The sequence below is a fragment of the Pseudophryne corroboree genome, chromosome 1, assembly GCF_028390025.1.
Source record: "Pseudophryne corroboree isolate aPseCor3 chromosome 1, aPseCor3.hap2, whole genome shotgun sequence".
Taxonomy (NCBI): domain Eukaryota; kingdom Metazoa; phylum Chordata; class Amphibia; order Anura; family Myobatrachidae; genus Pseudophryne; species Pseudophryne corroboree.
In genome coordinates this window covers 1,026,699,545-1,026,716,551 of record NC_086444.1, presented here as the reverse complement: position 1 = coordinate 1,026,716,551, position 17,007 = coordinate 1,026,699,545, and the positions used below count along the sequence as shown (strand labels likewise).

General features: G+C 41.7%; 1 protein-coding gene across 1 annotated transcript in view; it reads right to left on the bottom strand.

Annotated features, from left to right (window-relative positions):
- Positions 1-903: 903 nt before the first annotated feature.
- The window catches only part of WWC2 (WW and C2 domain containing 2), a 214,134-nt gene continuing 198,030 nt past the window's right edge, over positions 904-17,007 (bottom strand). The window contains exon 18 of the mRNA XM_063920687.1: positions 904-12,502. Within this exon, the coding sequence (XP_063776757.1) occupies positions 12,436-12,502 (67 nt within the window). The 3' untranslated portion in view covers positions 904-12,435. The remainder of the gene's footprint in view (positions 12,503-17,007) is intronic.

The following is a 17,007-nucleotide window of genomic DNA, read 5'->3' as shown; positions in this document are numbered from 1 at the left end:
GAGCCAATCCCTCAAATAACGCATAAGAGCAGCATGACTATAGTTAGTAATATTGGCAAGGTTAATATGCCCATTGGATTTATGTTGCTGTAATTTTGCAAGACCAATACTAGTCCTCCCACCATTCCAAATAAATGTGCGCATCATACGGTCGAGTTCTATAGTGTCCCATTTGGTTAGCAAAATTGGTAATGATTGAAGTAGATAAAGAATCTTGGGGAACAAAATCATTTTCACCAAATTTGCTCAGCCTAAATAAGAGAGGTTAAGATGTCACTATCTATCAGTATCTTCCCTAATACTATGTAGAATATACTTCAAATTTAGACGATATAAGTTATTTACATGTTTTGGTAGTTGAACCCCTAAGTAAGTAATTGATTTGGTTGCCCAAATAATGGGAATCTCCCTGAACCATGCCGGGCGTGCATAACCTAGCTTTAAGTAAAGTGCAGTAGATTTCTCGAGGTTCACCTCAAAGCCTGAACCAGCCAAATTATTTCACACGTTCCAGCAACGGCACAAGAACCCTTCATAGGTTTGAGATAAATAGAAGTACATCGTCCACGAAGGCTGATATCTTTACACTCTCCATCCCAACTGAAATCCCCATGAAGTTTTGCCAATCTCACAACACTGTGTTTTATTTTATTATTTTTTTTTAAACACATTCTAATACAGAATTTTGTCTTAATAAAAAGTGCTAGCCATCGGTACATTACTATAAAATCACCCATTAAAATAATGTGGCAACCCTTATACAGTATAATATAAAGATGTATAATATAAAGATGATAAGAATACTCCCCAGCGGGAAAAACCCCCGAAACCTTTGCACATTAATAAGGAGCCATAACCCATTGTCCAACATTGGTTACCCACAAAAATAATAGGCCAACACCATTTATTTTGTTAAAAAAATGTATTGTTTTTTTGTTTAAATCACTGAGACACATGGAAGGTACAGAGACGAACGTTTCTCTATGTGATGGTAGCATTTCATAATATTACAGACAGGGACACAATGTAAAACAAACACATTCAGAATTTAACCTGATTACATGTTTAGTTCAGTTCTGAGCATTTCTTATTGCAAAAAAATTCAGGAAGATATAACAGGGAAAAATATAGTAAAACGTAATTTCAGCAACATGCTAAAGCTTTGTTCCTTTGGCTGAATGTATGGGTTTTTTTGACAAGTGGATGTAATACTTTGATTTTGATATATATATACTTGTAGAAGCATAGTAATAGCTTAAAATAATACTAAATATATTTACTAAGTATATATATTCATAAGTATATTTTTAAAAAAAATAGTGAAAAGTGTATATATCCTCCAAAGCATGCATGGCTTTCCCCCCCGCCACACTACGAAACTACAAGTTCCAGCAAGCACTGCCAGGGCATGCTAAGCCTTAGGGGGTATCCAAATACCTGCTGTAAATTACAGCGGGTAATTGTCTCTCCAGGAGCTATACAATTACCCCCGATAAGCTGGCAGGGGCCGCATCTTATCTGGAATTGTATTCAACCTGCCTTAGGCAGGTGAAAATGGGGTTGCGGCCAGCGTTTCACTGAACCTGTGTGTTTTCGGGATCATTTTTTTTTGTATATCGGAGAAACAATCGGGAAAAATCGCGAAAAATGGCTGTTGTTCGCTCCTGATGTTTCTACACAGCTAATTGGATACCCAACATCTAGAGAGCAACCCGGTACCTAGTTGTGCTTCATCTTACTGAATGGGAAGGTGATTTTAGGTCTCTGAATAATAAGAATAATAAAGAATATTTCAGACTGTTCTAGCAATGATGTTATGGTTTATTTCTACACCTACTGTGCCCTGCACACATTTGATGTAAGTAGAGATAGATAAAGCATTTCAATGTTAAATTCAGCCTAGCTTCACTACCCACTACATTTGGCATTAAAAGTCTGACCTTACAGTGACAAAGTTTGCAGGAATGTAACCATAAACCATCACCATGATCTGATATCCCCTGTAACAGCTTACTGATGGTAAATAGCTTGGCTGGGAAGGCAACATGTCTAGCTACTATCAGGCTGCATGTTTTAGAAGAAAAAAAATGAAAAGTACCTAAAATGTGCTGCTGCTATATGGGAACTATTTAATCTGCTATACAATAACATGTATTTATTATTAAATTGCATCTATTTAGTTATGGAATTCAGTATGTTCCAAAATGGATGCAGCATGCTCCAGCTTTTCCAACTTACTTCTAACTAGCAATTGCCTGGCTGTTGACTGGTGTGAAACTCATATAGCCAAGAGATTGAAGCCCCGTACACACGGGGAGATGTGTGCGGAGTGATCTGTCACAGACCGCTCAGCACACATCTCTCCCCCACTCGGTACACAGCGCGATGTGTGCTGAGCGAGGGGGTACTCATTTCAACCAGCGGTGAAATGAGCGACCTGCTAGATTGTGCCTGTATGCAGGCCAATCTAGCACCAGCGAAAGCGACGCGTGAGGCCGCGCATCTCTATCACTGTGGGGCATACACACGAGAGATCCGTGCTCAATTTCTAAGCAATCTAGTCAGATGGCTTAGAATTTAAGCACAGATCTCTCCGTGTGTACCCCCCTTTATGGTTTTACTGAAAAAGATTTAGCAATCTATTTTCCCTCCAATGACACCATGATGAAAATAGCTGGTTTTAGTTCATTTATAAGCCTTCAACCAGCCAATCACAGCAAGCTGCACAAGAAATCATGCTTGTTGGACGTGCAAAGGTGAATATAGAGGAGCAGACAACATCTACTCGGGATATTACTCCACTAGACCGCAGCCATGGATCTCTGTTGCACTTGTGAATTACTGGACATGCTAAAACCTGCAATGTAATACGTAATGATGAAATGAAAATATATATAAGTAACAGCGCCAAACTGTAGAACAAGCTGCAAATGATTTTATTGGCTTCATTTATAACCAATCTTAAAATGACCAGAACTGAACTACATCAAAACATAACATAAATAAGACAGTAAATAAATAAGTGGAGATAGTAAATCATTAAAATGATACAAACAGCTCTACACATCAGTCTACGTTTTACAAAATCAAGCTGACAAAACACACAGGAAACCTTCATTAATCCTTTACAAAACACCCCTCACGGACCAAGGGTTATGCAACACACATTATTGCTGTTAAATAACTTCATATTATGCCCTCCCCAAATCTTTGACCTTGCCAGTACATATGTGACTTCTAGTAGTCTTAAAAGCAGGTAGAGTTTAGAGCAGGGCTAGGTAACCTGTGGATTTTCTATTGTTCTTTAGCTAGCCAGATGGAAGAGTTGCTTAACAACGGCTGTGGGGCCACCGGTTATGTAACCCTAGTATAGCAGTATTCGGTCTTGAACCAGCTAACTGGAATTCAATGCATTTTGTTCACAATAATACTTGATTGTCTTTAGACAGACACCTGAAACCATCTGCAACGTTTCCTTGTGGTAAGCAAATACCACATTTAACCAGTGTGCTGTCAACATTTTGGTTATCCAAATTTCACATTTGTATAGTGGAATGAGCAATGATTTGAGAACAGCAGATGGGCAGAGTAGTGCCCATATCACTACACACATCACTACTAGAGGCATACTAATAAGGTTATTTCCACTGAGCCAATGGTGTGAAGCAAGGGAGAGATCTGAAATGTGTTACATCTGTAGTTTTGGAGGGCAAGCTGAGAGCCTCCAACCTATGAAAGCAATTATTATTAGTACATCCTCTTCCTCTGGAGGCATTAAGTATTTGCACATGTGAGGAGGATAGGGTCACGACAGCTTTCTAGACATTCATCTAATAGTGAGGCGGTTTTATGCCTTTCCAGCCATTCACCTTGTGCTGAAGAAATAAAACATGGTATACATGGCATGTGTATGATCTGTATACAGAAATGTAAGGTGACAGTGATTGATAGAACTAATGCTAAATCATTCAACAACAGGTAAACTGTAAATATATGAATTCTAAACAAGGGGATTTTTGATTGGTTTTGTGATAGATTTAAAACAAATTGCCCACATTTCTCTAACAGCTGAAGGTGCATATTATTTCAAGTTGAAAAATGTGTTTTAAATGAGTCTGTTTAGTAGGGATAGCCATCGGTGGGTTAACCATTAATGGCCACCATTGATGGCTAACTTCAAGTGTAAAACCATCTACAAGGGAACCATTGATTGTTTCACCCACTGGGTCACCCCTGCTTTACTGTTCACTGGGCTGTGGGCCAATCAGAGCATGGGGGGTTGGGGGGGGGGGGGGGGGGGGTGCAGTGGCTGAGCTAGGCTCTATGTCCCTTTACCTTTTAGAAGAAAAAAACATAGTGTGGTTCTGTACCATCAATGTCAGGATTCCATCGGTTCTCCCCTATCGTTGGTAAAAGTATTCAACATCAGGCATAGACCATCGATGATATTGAATCATCAGTGGTCAACCCTACTGTTTAGCGTAATTGCATAGATGTAACTCCAGAATATACAATATAACAGTGTATCACCTAGCAGTAGCGACTGCTACACTGGTCCACATGTACAGTTTGGTCCAATGTCAAGAGTCAAAGCCTTTAGATGTAAACCTACAATTCATTTGAAATGGACCTAATGTTGATGACCGAACATTCTATCAGTATCTTATTATTGCTTTAGCTATGGCATAAAAATATGCAACCCTAAACACCAAAAGTTAAGATAGTGCAACACTATTTGGCAAGGTAATGATTGTGTTTGTGACCAGCATTAAATAAATGCTTTGTGTACTATTGGGGTTAATGGAATTTCCCATCACAAGCATGTTTCACTAAAATTAAGGTTTCTTCATACGAACCCGAAAGCTACTATGTCATACAGTATAGTTCATTTGTCCAAATGCGACCTACAAGAGTGCACATACTGTACAGCACGAAAGCCAAATCCTTCCCCAGAACCAGGGGCATGAGTCAGAGTTGTACATTAATGCCGTCGCAGCTGCCAATGTGTATGCAGCGACGGTGTGAAAATATGCAACTGCTGCAGCCGCCAGGATTTATATTCAGACCGGCACCGGCGGCTTTGAGAGTACTAACGGCTGCGTACAAAGATGCAGAGTCTCTCAAAGATCTGTCGATTTTCAAGCTTCTCAGTGGCCCTATAGTAGAGCAGCATGGCGGCAGGAAGAAAGCCGGAGCCATTGCAGCTGCGTACGGTATCGCAGTCTAGACACACCCTGAAAATGGTCACAATGCGCCTTTTTTTGTTGCCACTCTCTGCAACCGCCATTGCAAGACCATTGTGCCAGCGTGACTTAGATGCATGCGCAGTCAGACAATAATTTATCATCTGCGCAAAAATTGGGTTTGGGTCCATGTCTGAGACAGGCCCCAGGAGTGGTCGGTGCAGATGAATGAGGAATACGCATAGTTGCCAGCAGCTGTCACACAAATTCTACACTAACCTTTCATCCTCCTTGCATTATTTATCCCTGCCCACAACAGCGCAATTTGGAAATCTAAACACTCAGAGAAGATGGGCATATGTAATTCTAATTAGTCCATGTTTAGTGCCCTACCTTTCCCTCTCTCTTCATTTCAACTATTCCTACAGAAATGCCCCTTGTTGATGGCGGCATTAATATTGATTACTATTACTCATAATGCTTTCTGCCTCACAAGAGCCTCCATTGGCTACAATTGTTATTCCACTGCCTTATGTATCTTTTGTTCCAGCATGTCTGATTGTAAGCTCATTTGAGAAGAGTAACCTTTGCCTTTGGTTTTATGTTGTGTATATTATTATACCCTCCATGTACAATGCCACATAATATGTCAGCAGGTAACAAATAAAGGCTAACACTAATATTATGCACCTCACTGTGTTGTAGCAGAGGGAGCTTACACAAAAGCTGTAGTTTGGCAAACCTTCCATCTGTGCGTGACTGGGACTACTCTCCAAGTCACGTACAGATGAGCCATGAGGTAAACTGTGGAAAGAGCAGCTGAGGATACAGAAAGGCTCCTACGTATGAACAACTGTCAGGGACAATGAGAGTATTAGATTTTTGTACGTGCTGCACGCAGATTGTACATTATGAATTTTTAAAATTTTGCATGTAGAAGCATTGAAGAGGGACTAGGTATTCCTCCCATGAAACCACAATGACTTATTAAACACCAGCTAGACAGTATAGGTAGAAGCAATCAAGTTTCATGTACGATGTGTAATGAATTTGTAACATATTACTTAATTACAAATAAAATATTACAGGTCCATAATTGTTAAGGTAATAACCAACAGTACAGTGGGTGTGCAGTCACAATAAGAGTGTTGCAGTCTCAATAAGAGTACTGTAGTGGGTGTGCAGTCACAATAAGGGTACAGTAATAGTGTTCAGTCTCAAGTTAAAGTCCAATGTGGCCACCAAAAAGTCCCAAGCGCAGTCTTTTGGCTGACTTGCGCCAGAGTTGACCCTGATTTAAGTGTACAGTTGATAGTGATAACTGCAAAGCTACCAGTGATGACTGCGTCCTATTGATCATAAATGTGAAACAGCTGAAGCAGTGATTAAAGAGACACTTTACATAGTAAAGAACCCTAATTTTTCAGAAATAAAGAATAATTCATGCACAATTGGGGAAGCCTGCACATATAAATATAAGTGTTGACATGACAAAAAGAAAAAAAATCTAAAAATGTTTTATTTACATCAGTTTCATGGGGCAATTCAGATGCTCCAAGGCACTTGGATGGTTAGCTGCATATCCTGGCCAGTAACTTCAGTATATTCCCATTGTGTGCTGAAATTTTTACCATTTTCGGTACTATCCATGATGTCACCCTTCCTGTTGCAATGCAGTCTCTCTCAGCCGCGAACAACAAGGGTAGGGAGTCGCACTTGACATTTGCCAATGCAACTGACTGTGAAAATGTCACAGAGATAAGACTATTTGAAAGAAAAAAAAAATGCAAATTGCGTTTAGGTTTTACACTGACTCCGAATAAGGTCATTAGGCTTATTAATGAGATGTATTTGAATACAGAATGGGGTGTCCAAGTTTTTCCAATTTACTCAATAAGTGAAGTGATGAATTTAGTTTAAAGCACCCGTCTTCTACACATAGCAGAGGCAGAAATATGAGGAATCACTGAGAGACAAAATCTCATGGCATGAATTCCCTTAGACATAGTCACAAGCCTCAGTCATGTTACAAAGTTCAGGTGATTTGTTTGGTTGCCTTCTCAAAAGTATTAGTGCCGCCCACATAATTGCCACCTCTCCACTGTGTGCAGGCATGGATACAATTTAACAAGAGGACTTATTAAATACAGCAGGCGTTCATCAGGTTTGCTCCTCTGAACGAACCGTTACAGCACACCCCCAAACTCTACTAAGGATTCTCTATATAAGCATATTTACTTATTTAAAGAAACGTCACATACTCTTAAGGGGACAAAAATGAAAATAAGTGCTTAACATCCAGCAAAAGCTCTGAATAAGCACTTTTGTATTAGCCAAACTGGAAATATAACTGGAGATGTATTTCAATTACAATAATTACCTAAGCTATACACATTGTTGGCCCTAATTCGCTTTAATCCTCACGAGCATTTCTTTCTTGGTTACAGACTTACTTGAATCCCAGTCTAGTTTGGCAGCCTATTTTGCTGGGGTAATTTTATAACGATTACCTGCATGGGAATTGACAAAAGTGGCATATACGTACAAAATCATTCAGACATGGAAGAGTTGTAGGACTCAAAGCGATTGACTTCAATGACTCACAAGATATTCTGCAGCAACCTAAAGAGTCTGATATGTAACAAGAAGCTGGCAGAAATATTCATAGCAGGCATAAAGTCCAAGGTGCTGAGCACTGTCTGAATAAATAGTGCCTTGTACATTTTGCAGTGATAAAATAACTCCCCACAGGGGTCACACAGCACCACATTCACTTCGGACACAGCACTTTTTATAGAGTGCAATACCATCTTCCTCCCAGGCAGGCGTTCTCCAGCCGGCATCCCAGGAGAGCTGTGATTGTGCTGGGACTGAGATGTCACACTGCACTCTACTTGCTGCCGGGCCGGTTTCCTGTATATCTTACAGCTCGCCTACTGTGCTGGCTGGTAAGAGCGAGCCCGGATGAGAGTGCAGCCTTCTGGAGGAAAGTCACTCTCCAGCATGGCGCTATGTAGTAAGACTAGAATTAATGCTAAAGGACTTGCTGACAGGCAAGATTAAAAACATTTAGAACATGTTCTCTATCAGGATCTTGGCTAAATAATGACACCAATCTGGGAGGTTTATTTTTACCACTAAAAAAAATAAAATGTGGTTTTAGCCTATAATTCCATCCAACAAACAAAAAATATTGAGCAGATAAAAAAAGGGAGTGACAGTGCAATTGTACAGGGACCAAAGCTTCCAGGGGAAAATGTAAATAAGAAAAGCTGTGTAAGCATTGCACAATAGAATCAGATTTCTCTTACACATAACATATTGTATGTGTGACTTTGGTAATCGCCGGGCAGAGAATTGCATAGCAACAGGCAGCCGTATCAGGCATCAAGTGCTCACGACCAGAAATGTATGAAAGTTATTTTCTTTCTCCAAAAATATCTAAAAGGAATGGTGTCAACTTTGTTGCTACATCTAACAACGGGTTCGGTACGGGATACCGGCGTTTAGCATGTCTACGCCGGGACCCCGTCTGCCAGAATGCCGACAGGGGGACGTGCACTATGAAGCCCCTTGTGGGCTCTCTGCACTTGCCACAAGTTCTATTCCTGCTCTGTGGGTGTCATGGACACCCACGAGTGGGAACAGCCCTCGGCCCCCTGCCGGCATTCTGGTGGCCGGGATCCCGTTGTCGGTATGCTAACCGCCAGGATCGTGACTACATCCCTCTAACAACTGTCTGTGGTAGTTTGTGTGAGGGATTAAGGGGGAAATGTTCTAAGCAGTGAAAAGAGTGGAGAAGTGAGCCAGTCAGCTGCTCTGTATATTTTTAAAGTATGCAAACTATAAATGTTACTTCAATGCTGATTGGTTGCCATGGGCAACTTCTCCACTGGCTCACTTCTCCACGCTTCACTGCTTAGTATATCTCCCCCTAAAGAGGCTATCAATTCATTTGCAGCCTATGACTCCAGAATCACTTACCCCCAAGGTGCCCAACTACAGCATGTTATTACTATTTCCAATTTTGAAATTTAAGATTAGATTAGTTGCTCCCTATAAATAGCAACACATTGAAAATACGCATCCCATAACTATGTTGTCTATGTAAGGTGGAAGCAGGACATTAATGTCTTTGGGGTAGATGTATTAAGCCTGGAGAAGTGCTAAAGCAGTGATAAGTGCAAGGTGATAACGCACCAGCCAATCAGCTCCAATATGTAAATTGACAGCTAGGAGCTGATTGGCTGGTGTATTATCACCTTCCACTAATCACTGCTTTATCACTTCTTTATCACTTCTCCAGGCTTAATACATCTGCCTCTTAGTTAGTTCCTAGGGAAACCAATTGACTTATTCCCATCAATATTTGTCCTGCTCACAAAATGGGCACTACTTAAAAATAACAAATAATTAAAACTAAAAAGTTTCTCTAAGTCAATAAATTGCAGCATTTATATCTCTAAAGTAAAATGAGATTATCAAATATTTCTACCCATACTGCTAAAGCTGTGTAATACTTAAAACACAAAGGCCCTCATTCCAAGTTTTTCGCTCGCTAGCTGCTTTTAGCAGCATTGCAAACGCTAGGCCGCCGCCCTCTGGGAGTGTATCTTAGCTTAGCAAAATAGCGAACGAAAGATTAGCAGAATTGCTACTAAATAATTCTTTGCAGTTTCTGAGTAGCTCCAGACCTACTCACAGATTGCAATCAGCTCAGTCCGTTTAGTCCCTGGTTTGACGTCACAAACACGCCCTGCGTTCGGCCAGCCACTCCCCCGTTTCTCCAGACACGCCCGCGTTATTCCCTGACACGCCTGCGTTTTTTAGCACACTACCGGAAAACGCTCAGTTACCACCCAGAAACGCCCCTTTCCTGTCAATCACTCACCGATCAGCAGTGCGACTGAAAAGCGCCGCACGAACAACAGCAAAACTGCTAAGTTATTAGTTAAATAACTTAGCGCATGCGCTCTGCGTACCATGCACATGCGCATTTAGCAACAAACCGCAGCATAGCGAAAATCGGCAATGAGCGAACAACTCGGAATGACCACCAATATGCATACAGATAAGGGCAGCTGAGGCTAATTGTGCAACTGATTAATCATTTCAATTCATTTGAGAAAACTATACTGGAAGACAGTTAAGGCAAAGGCAAAGGGGGGGGGGGGGTTCAAGTTGCCAGGAAACTCCCTCCCCTACCAGGCCTATACTATAATACCATCCGTAGTGTTATTTATTAATGCTATATTACAGACACTATCCAGTACATAGGGAGACCAATGTGTACTTACCTTGGACTTGAATTGTGGAATAGTGCCCACATCCAGGAAAAATAACATTCAGCTCAGGCAGGCTCACCTTACTATCACATTTAGGGGCACATTTTGCCAGGAGAAGGCTCTGTTAATGGCCCATCCCAGCGAAGAGCTGGAAGCAAAGTGATAACTTACACGGTCATATTGCTTCCTGGTTTGGGTTCCCTGCAGCCAGTGTGCATGTGTGGCTGTTGGCCTCGCGTGCGTCACTGGGTGTCTACAGAGAGAGATCTGGAGAATCTCTCTCCATTACAATTTGTGATATAGTAGCCATAGGCCGGTGAATCAGACTACACAACTGTATTTGCAGTCAGAAATGGTGGGATAGCGGCAGATATCAGAAATATCCGCCACTTTCCATCGATGGTGCATCTGGGGGATCCTTAGTATTTGCAGCTACCCCCTCAAAATGTCTGTTTTCGGGGGATAGCTTACAAATATGAATGATAACTATGCTCTCTAACGGCGTGCTGCGACTGCTGGCCCTATATTTGCCGGAAGTATTACATACAGTGCACTTTGTATGAGACAGACTATAGCTTGTTATATGTGAATTACACACTTTTCATGGGCTGGCCACACTTGCTCTGAAACTCCCCACCCCACCCCCCTAATAATCCTGCGTTTGCCCTTGCATGGTTTGTTAATTAAATGAAGAGAAAGCTTTTACCTTTTATAAAAGGAATATGAAGGAACGTCTACAAAGGAGCAAATCTATCGTCCATTATTTTATAATGTTTATAGGAAATAAATGAATCACTCTGCAGATGTACTGTGTAACCCTTACATTGTGTCAGGTGACTCTTGTTCATATATGTTTGTGTTACTGTGCATGCACACATTTTATACACCGTACAGTACTGGAATTTGGGGGCAGAAGTATTAACCTGGAGATGGCATAAGAAAGTGATAAACCAGTGATATGTGCAAGGTGATAAAGCAGCCAATCAGATCCTAACTGTTAATTCACATATTGGAGCTGATTGGCTGGTTCCTTTATCACCTTGTACATATCACTGGTTTATCACTTCCTTATGCCTTCTCCAGGTTAATACATCTGCCCCTTGGTTTTGTATTGGATAAGTTTTCGTTAACAAAAATATAACTAGTACTGAGTATTTTACTACAATTTTAATGACCGCAGTATGCCGAATGGCTCCCTCCCACACACATTCATTAATAAACGGATCTAATGGATGTGAAGGGATACGGACATTTCCATCAGTCAGCTTGCTGCAAGGATTGCTTATAAAGTAACTTTACTCTCCGTTACTGTAACCCTGACCAGGCATATAATTGAGAGCAGCTACAAAGCTGTGTCAATTTATAACCCCTCTTAATATGTTTTTTTTTTTGCTTATTTTGCATGAATACCAACGGTAGCAATGGCACCACTATGGGACATAGGAGCACCTGGCTCTTGAGGCAGCCTTGTAGTTTTGGAAAATTGGATTGACTCCCAAAAAGTCTATGGTGCAAAAGTCAGTTGTATGGCTTGTCAGCCATTTTCACAGTCAGCTTACATGAAAACAGTTAAATCAGTCCGTTGAACAATAAATGTCGGAGCACAGTGCAGTTCAACAGCAAAAGAAAACCCCACACCATCAGGGCGTCTTTGCTGCAAACTTTTCAAAACATTAAGAAAATGTATATATGTACAAGATTACCATCGGTGTACCAAATTACTCTACTTTGGTTTCTTCAGTTGTTTTTTTTTTTCTTTTTTTGTGTGTTTTTCTCTTTTGGTGATTTTTTTTTTCTCTTTCTTCTAGTCATTAATTCTGGAAATAATATTTTAGAAATTACAGCATAATGTAGAAAAAAATATTAAATTTTACTTTTTTTTACGATAAAAGCAAGAGCTATGCTACAAAAAGTTTGTCTAAAAAGATGGGCAATTGTAAAAATACAGCTGTGAATTAAAAATACAACTATACATCATCAGCGGAGAGAGACGGGATGCTGATCTTGGCTCTGGTGAAGTAAGCAATCTTCTCCCTGCAAGAAAGCAAAACAAAGCTTGAAGCTTAGGTCCAAATCTGTGTTAAACATAAAACCATCAGTCTGAAGAAGGATACAGATGATGGCAGTACCAGACTGTGCATGCAGTTATTGTCATAATGATACCTCCATCAGGCCCTAGAGCAAAGTGACTGGAGCCTTAAGGATCTGGCCACAAGGGAATAACCAGCTTTGGCAGAGATCCAGCCAGTAAGACTCAGGTAACCGAAAAGTTAAGTTAAAGGAATTGTACTAAAATATTACACATGCTAAGAATAAGCATAACATTGTTTCTGTAGTTACTGTAGTACAGGTAGAAATGTGTGCTAGCTTTTTAGTAGAGTTGAGAGAAACCTGACATGAACAGTTTGGTGATGCTACAGGACAGTTTGCAGAGGTGCAGACAGTAAAGTTACTTTATACAATTTATAAGTTCCACTATTGTTTCACCTTACCGCATACACAGTTTCCTTAATAAATGAATGAAATAACGGGCAGGGTGCTTCTCTCATCCTCATCCAACTTAAATGCTAAACAGAATATGCTGCCCTCCCGTAGAGACTTATGACAATATAACCCCCCGAAACACACACACAGTATATTATAAGACCACAGCTTACTTATAGGGAATGAAATCAACTATTCAGAAGTGTGACTTGCTATTTCTGAAGCATCCTGGACAACTTGTTCAACAGACTGTAGACATGTCTGAAACCTCACATGCATATTCCCACCGCTGTGTAATAAAACGGGGCACTTTTTTTTTCTAAACCATACACTATACACAATGAAAAGGATGAGTTCATAGTACTAGACTATGGAATAATGGGTGGGCCAGCAATTGTAAACCAAGTACACTCTGTAAACGACACCACTTATTTGAGGACCAAAATAGAATTTCCTTTGTAGAGTTCAGACAAAGCAAATACATGTGTTCAAGGAAAAAACAAATAAATATATAAAAGTAAAGAAGCTTGTTCGTAGCAGGACCATAATCACCTTTAATTAAAAAAGCACCAGAGGCATTATGGAAATTAATATTGTATATTGGGTTAATAAAAATACAGAGTGTAGCATTATTCAAAAGATAACGCCCTATAGCTGACGCAGGAAATGTGAGAAATGGTAACTAAATGATAGCAATGAAGGAATACAGAAAAGCAGTATCACGCATAGTGGATACAGGATACTTAAGGCAGCAATCAATTAGGGCAATTCTGCGTTTTCATAAAAAAAAAATTAGTAAATCGGCAATGAATGGGGTTCACCGATTGCAGATTTGACCAAAAAAAATGATCGGAATCGGTAAGTTCAGTTGTCCAACATGCTGGAATTCATCAACCAATTGAGGCTGTAGATAGCTTGTATATGGTAACGATCAGCAGACCATTACTAGTATTTTATTATTAAAAAAAATAAGAATTTACTTACCGATAATTCTATTTCTCTGAGTCCGTAGTGGATGCTGGGGTTCCTGAAAGGACCATGGGGAATAGCGGCTCCGCAGGAGACAGGGCACAAAAAGTAAAGCTTTAGGATCAGGTGGTGTGCACTGGCTCCTCCCCCTATGACCCTCCTCCAAGCCTCAGTTAGGATACTGTGCCCGGACGAGCGTACACAATAAGGAAGGATTTATGAATCCCGGGTAAGACTCATACCAGCCACACCAATCACACTGTACAACCTGTGATCTGAACCCAGTTAACAGTATGATAACAGCGGAGCCTCTGAAAGATGGCTCACAACAATAATAACCCGATTTTTGTAACTATGTACAAGTATTGCAGATAATCCGCACTTGGGATGGGCGCCCAGCATCCACTACGGACTCCGAGAAATAGAATTATCGGTAAGTAAATTCTTATTTTCTCTATCGTCCTAGTGGATGCTGGGGTTCCTGAAAGGACCATGGGGATTATACCAAAGCTCCCAAACGGGCGGGAGAGTGCGGATGACTCTGCAGCACCGAATGAGAGAACTCCAGGTCCTCCTTAGCCAGGTTATCAAATTTGTAGGAGTTTACAAACGTGTTTGCCCCTGACTAAATAGCCGCTCGGCAAAGTTGTAAAGCCGAGACCCCTCGGGCAGCCGCCCAAGATGAGCCCACCTTCCTTGTGGAATGGGCATTTACATATTTTGGCTGTGGCAGGCCTGCCACAGAATGTGCAAGCTGAATTGTATTACACATCCAACTAGCAAAAGTCTGCTTAGAAGCAAGAGCACCCAGTTTGTTGGGTGCATACAGGATAACAGCAAGTCAGTTTTCCTGACTCCAGCCGTCCTGGAACCTATATTTTCAGGGCCCTGACCACATCTAGCAACTTGGAGTCCTCCAAGTCCCTAGTAGGCGCAAGACACCACAATAAGCTGGTTCAGGTGAAACACTGACACCACCTTAGGGAGAGAACTGGGGACGAGTCCGCAGCTCTGCCCTGTCCGAATGGACAAACAGATATGGGCTTTTTTGAGAAAAAAACCACCAATTTTACACTCGCCTGGTCCAGGCCAGGTCCAAGAGCATGTTCACTTTTCATGTGAGATGCTTCAAATCCACAGATTTGACTGGTTTTAAACCAATGTGTTTTGAGGAATCCCAGAACTACGTTGAGATCCCACAGTGCCACTGGAGGCACAAAAGGGGGTTGTATATGCAATACTCCCTTGACAAACTTCTGGACTTCAGGAACTGAAGCCAATTCTTTCTGGAAGAAAAATCGACAGGGCCGAAATTTGAACCTTAATGGACCCCAATTTGAGGCCCATAGACACCCCTGTTTGCAGGAAATGCAGGAATCGACCGAGTTGAAATTTCTTCGTGGGGCCTTCCTGGCCTCACACCACGCAACATATTTTCGCCACATGTGGTGATAATGTTGTGCGGTCACCTCCTTTCTGGCTTTGACCAGGGTAGGAATGACCTCTTCCTGAATGCCTTTTCCCTTAGGATCCGGCGTTCCACCGCCATGCCGTCAAACGCAGCTGCGGTAAGTCTTGGAACAGACATGGTACTTGCTGAAACAAGTCCCTTCTTAGCGGCAGAGGCCATAAGTCCTCTGTGAGCATCTCTTGAAGTTCCGGGTACCAAGTCCTTCTTGGCCAATCCGGAGCCATGAGTATAGTTCTTACTCCTCTACGTCTTATAATTCTCAGTACCTTAGGTATGAAAAGCAGAGGATGGAACACATACACCGACTGGTACACCCACGGTGTTACCAGAACGTCCACAGCTATTGCCTGAGGGTCTCTTAACCTGGCGCAATACCTGTCCCGTTTTTTGTTCAGACGGGACGCCATCATGTCCACCTTTGGTAATTCCCAACGGTTTACAATCATGTGGAAAACTTCCCCATGAAGTTCCCACTCTGCCGGGTGGAGGTCGTGCCTACTGAGGAAGTCTGCTTCCCAGTTTCCATTCCCGGAATGAAACACTGCTGACAGTGCTATCACATGATTTTCCGCCCAGCGAAAAGTCCTTGCAGTTTTTGCCACTGCCCTCCTGCTTCTTGTGCCGCCCTGTCTATTTACGTGGGCGACTGCCGTGATGTTTTATCCCACTGGATCAATACCGGCTGACCTTGAAGCAGAGGTCTTGCTAATCGTAGAGCATTATAAATTTACCCTTAGCTATATTTATGTGGAGAAAAGTCTCCAGACTTGATCACACTCCCTGGAAATTTTTTCCTTGTGTGACTGCTCCCCAGCCTCTCGGGCTGGCCTCCGTGGTCACCAACATCCAAAACTGAATGCCGAATCTGCGGCCCTCTAGAAGATGAGCACTCTAACCACCACAGGAGAGACACCCTTGTCCTTGGATATAGGGTTATCCGCTGATGCATCTGAAGATGCGATCCGGACCATTTGTCCAGCAGATCCCACTGAAAAGTTCTTGCATGAAATCTGCCGACTGGAATTGCTTCGAAGGAAGTCACCATTTTTTTTACCATGGCCCTTGTGCAATGATGCACTGATTTTAGGAGGTTCCTGACTAGCTCGGATAACTCCCTGGCTTTCTCTTCCGGGAGAAACACCTTTTTCTGGACTGTGTCCAGAATCATCCCTAAGCACAGGAGACTTGTTGTCGGGATCAGCTGCGAATTTGGAATATTTAGAATCCACCCCTGCTGTTGTAACAGTATCCGAGATAGTGCTACTCCGACCTCCAACTGTTCCCTGGACTTTGCCCTTATCAGGAGATCGTCCAAGTAAGGGATAATTAAGACGCCTTTTCTTCGAAGAAGAACCATCATTTCGGCCATTACCTTGGTAAAGACCCGGGGTGCCGTGGACAATCCAAACGGCAGCGTCTGAAACTGATAGTGACAGTTCTGTACCACGAACCTGAGGTACCCTTAGTGATAAGGGCAAATTTGGGACATGGAGGTAAGCATCCCTGATGTCTCGGGACACCATATAGTCCCCTTCTTCCCGGTTCGTTATCACTGCTCTGAGTGACTCCATCTTGATTTGAACCTTTGTAAGTGTTCAAATTTTTTTTTTTTTTT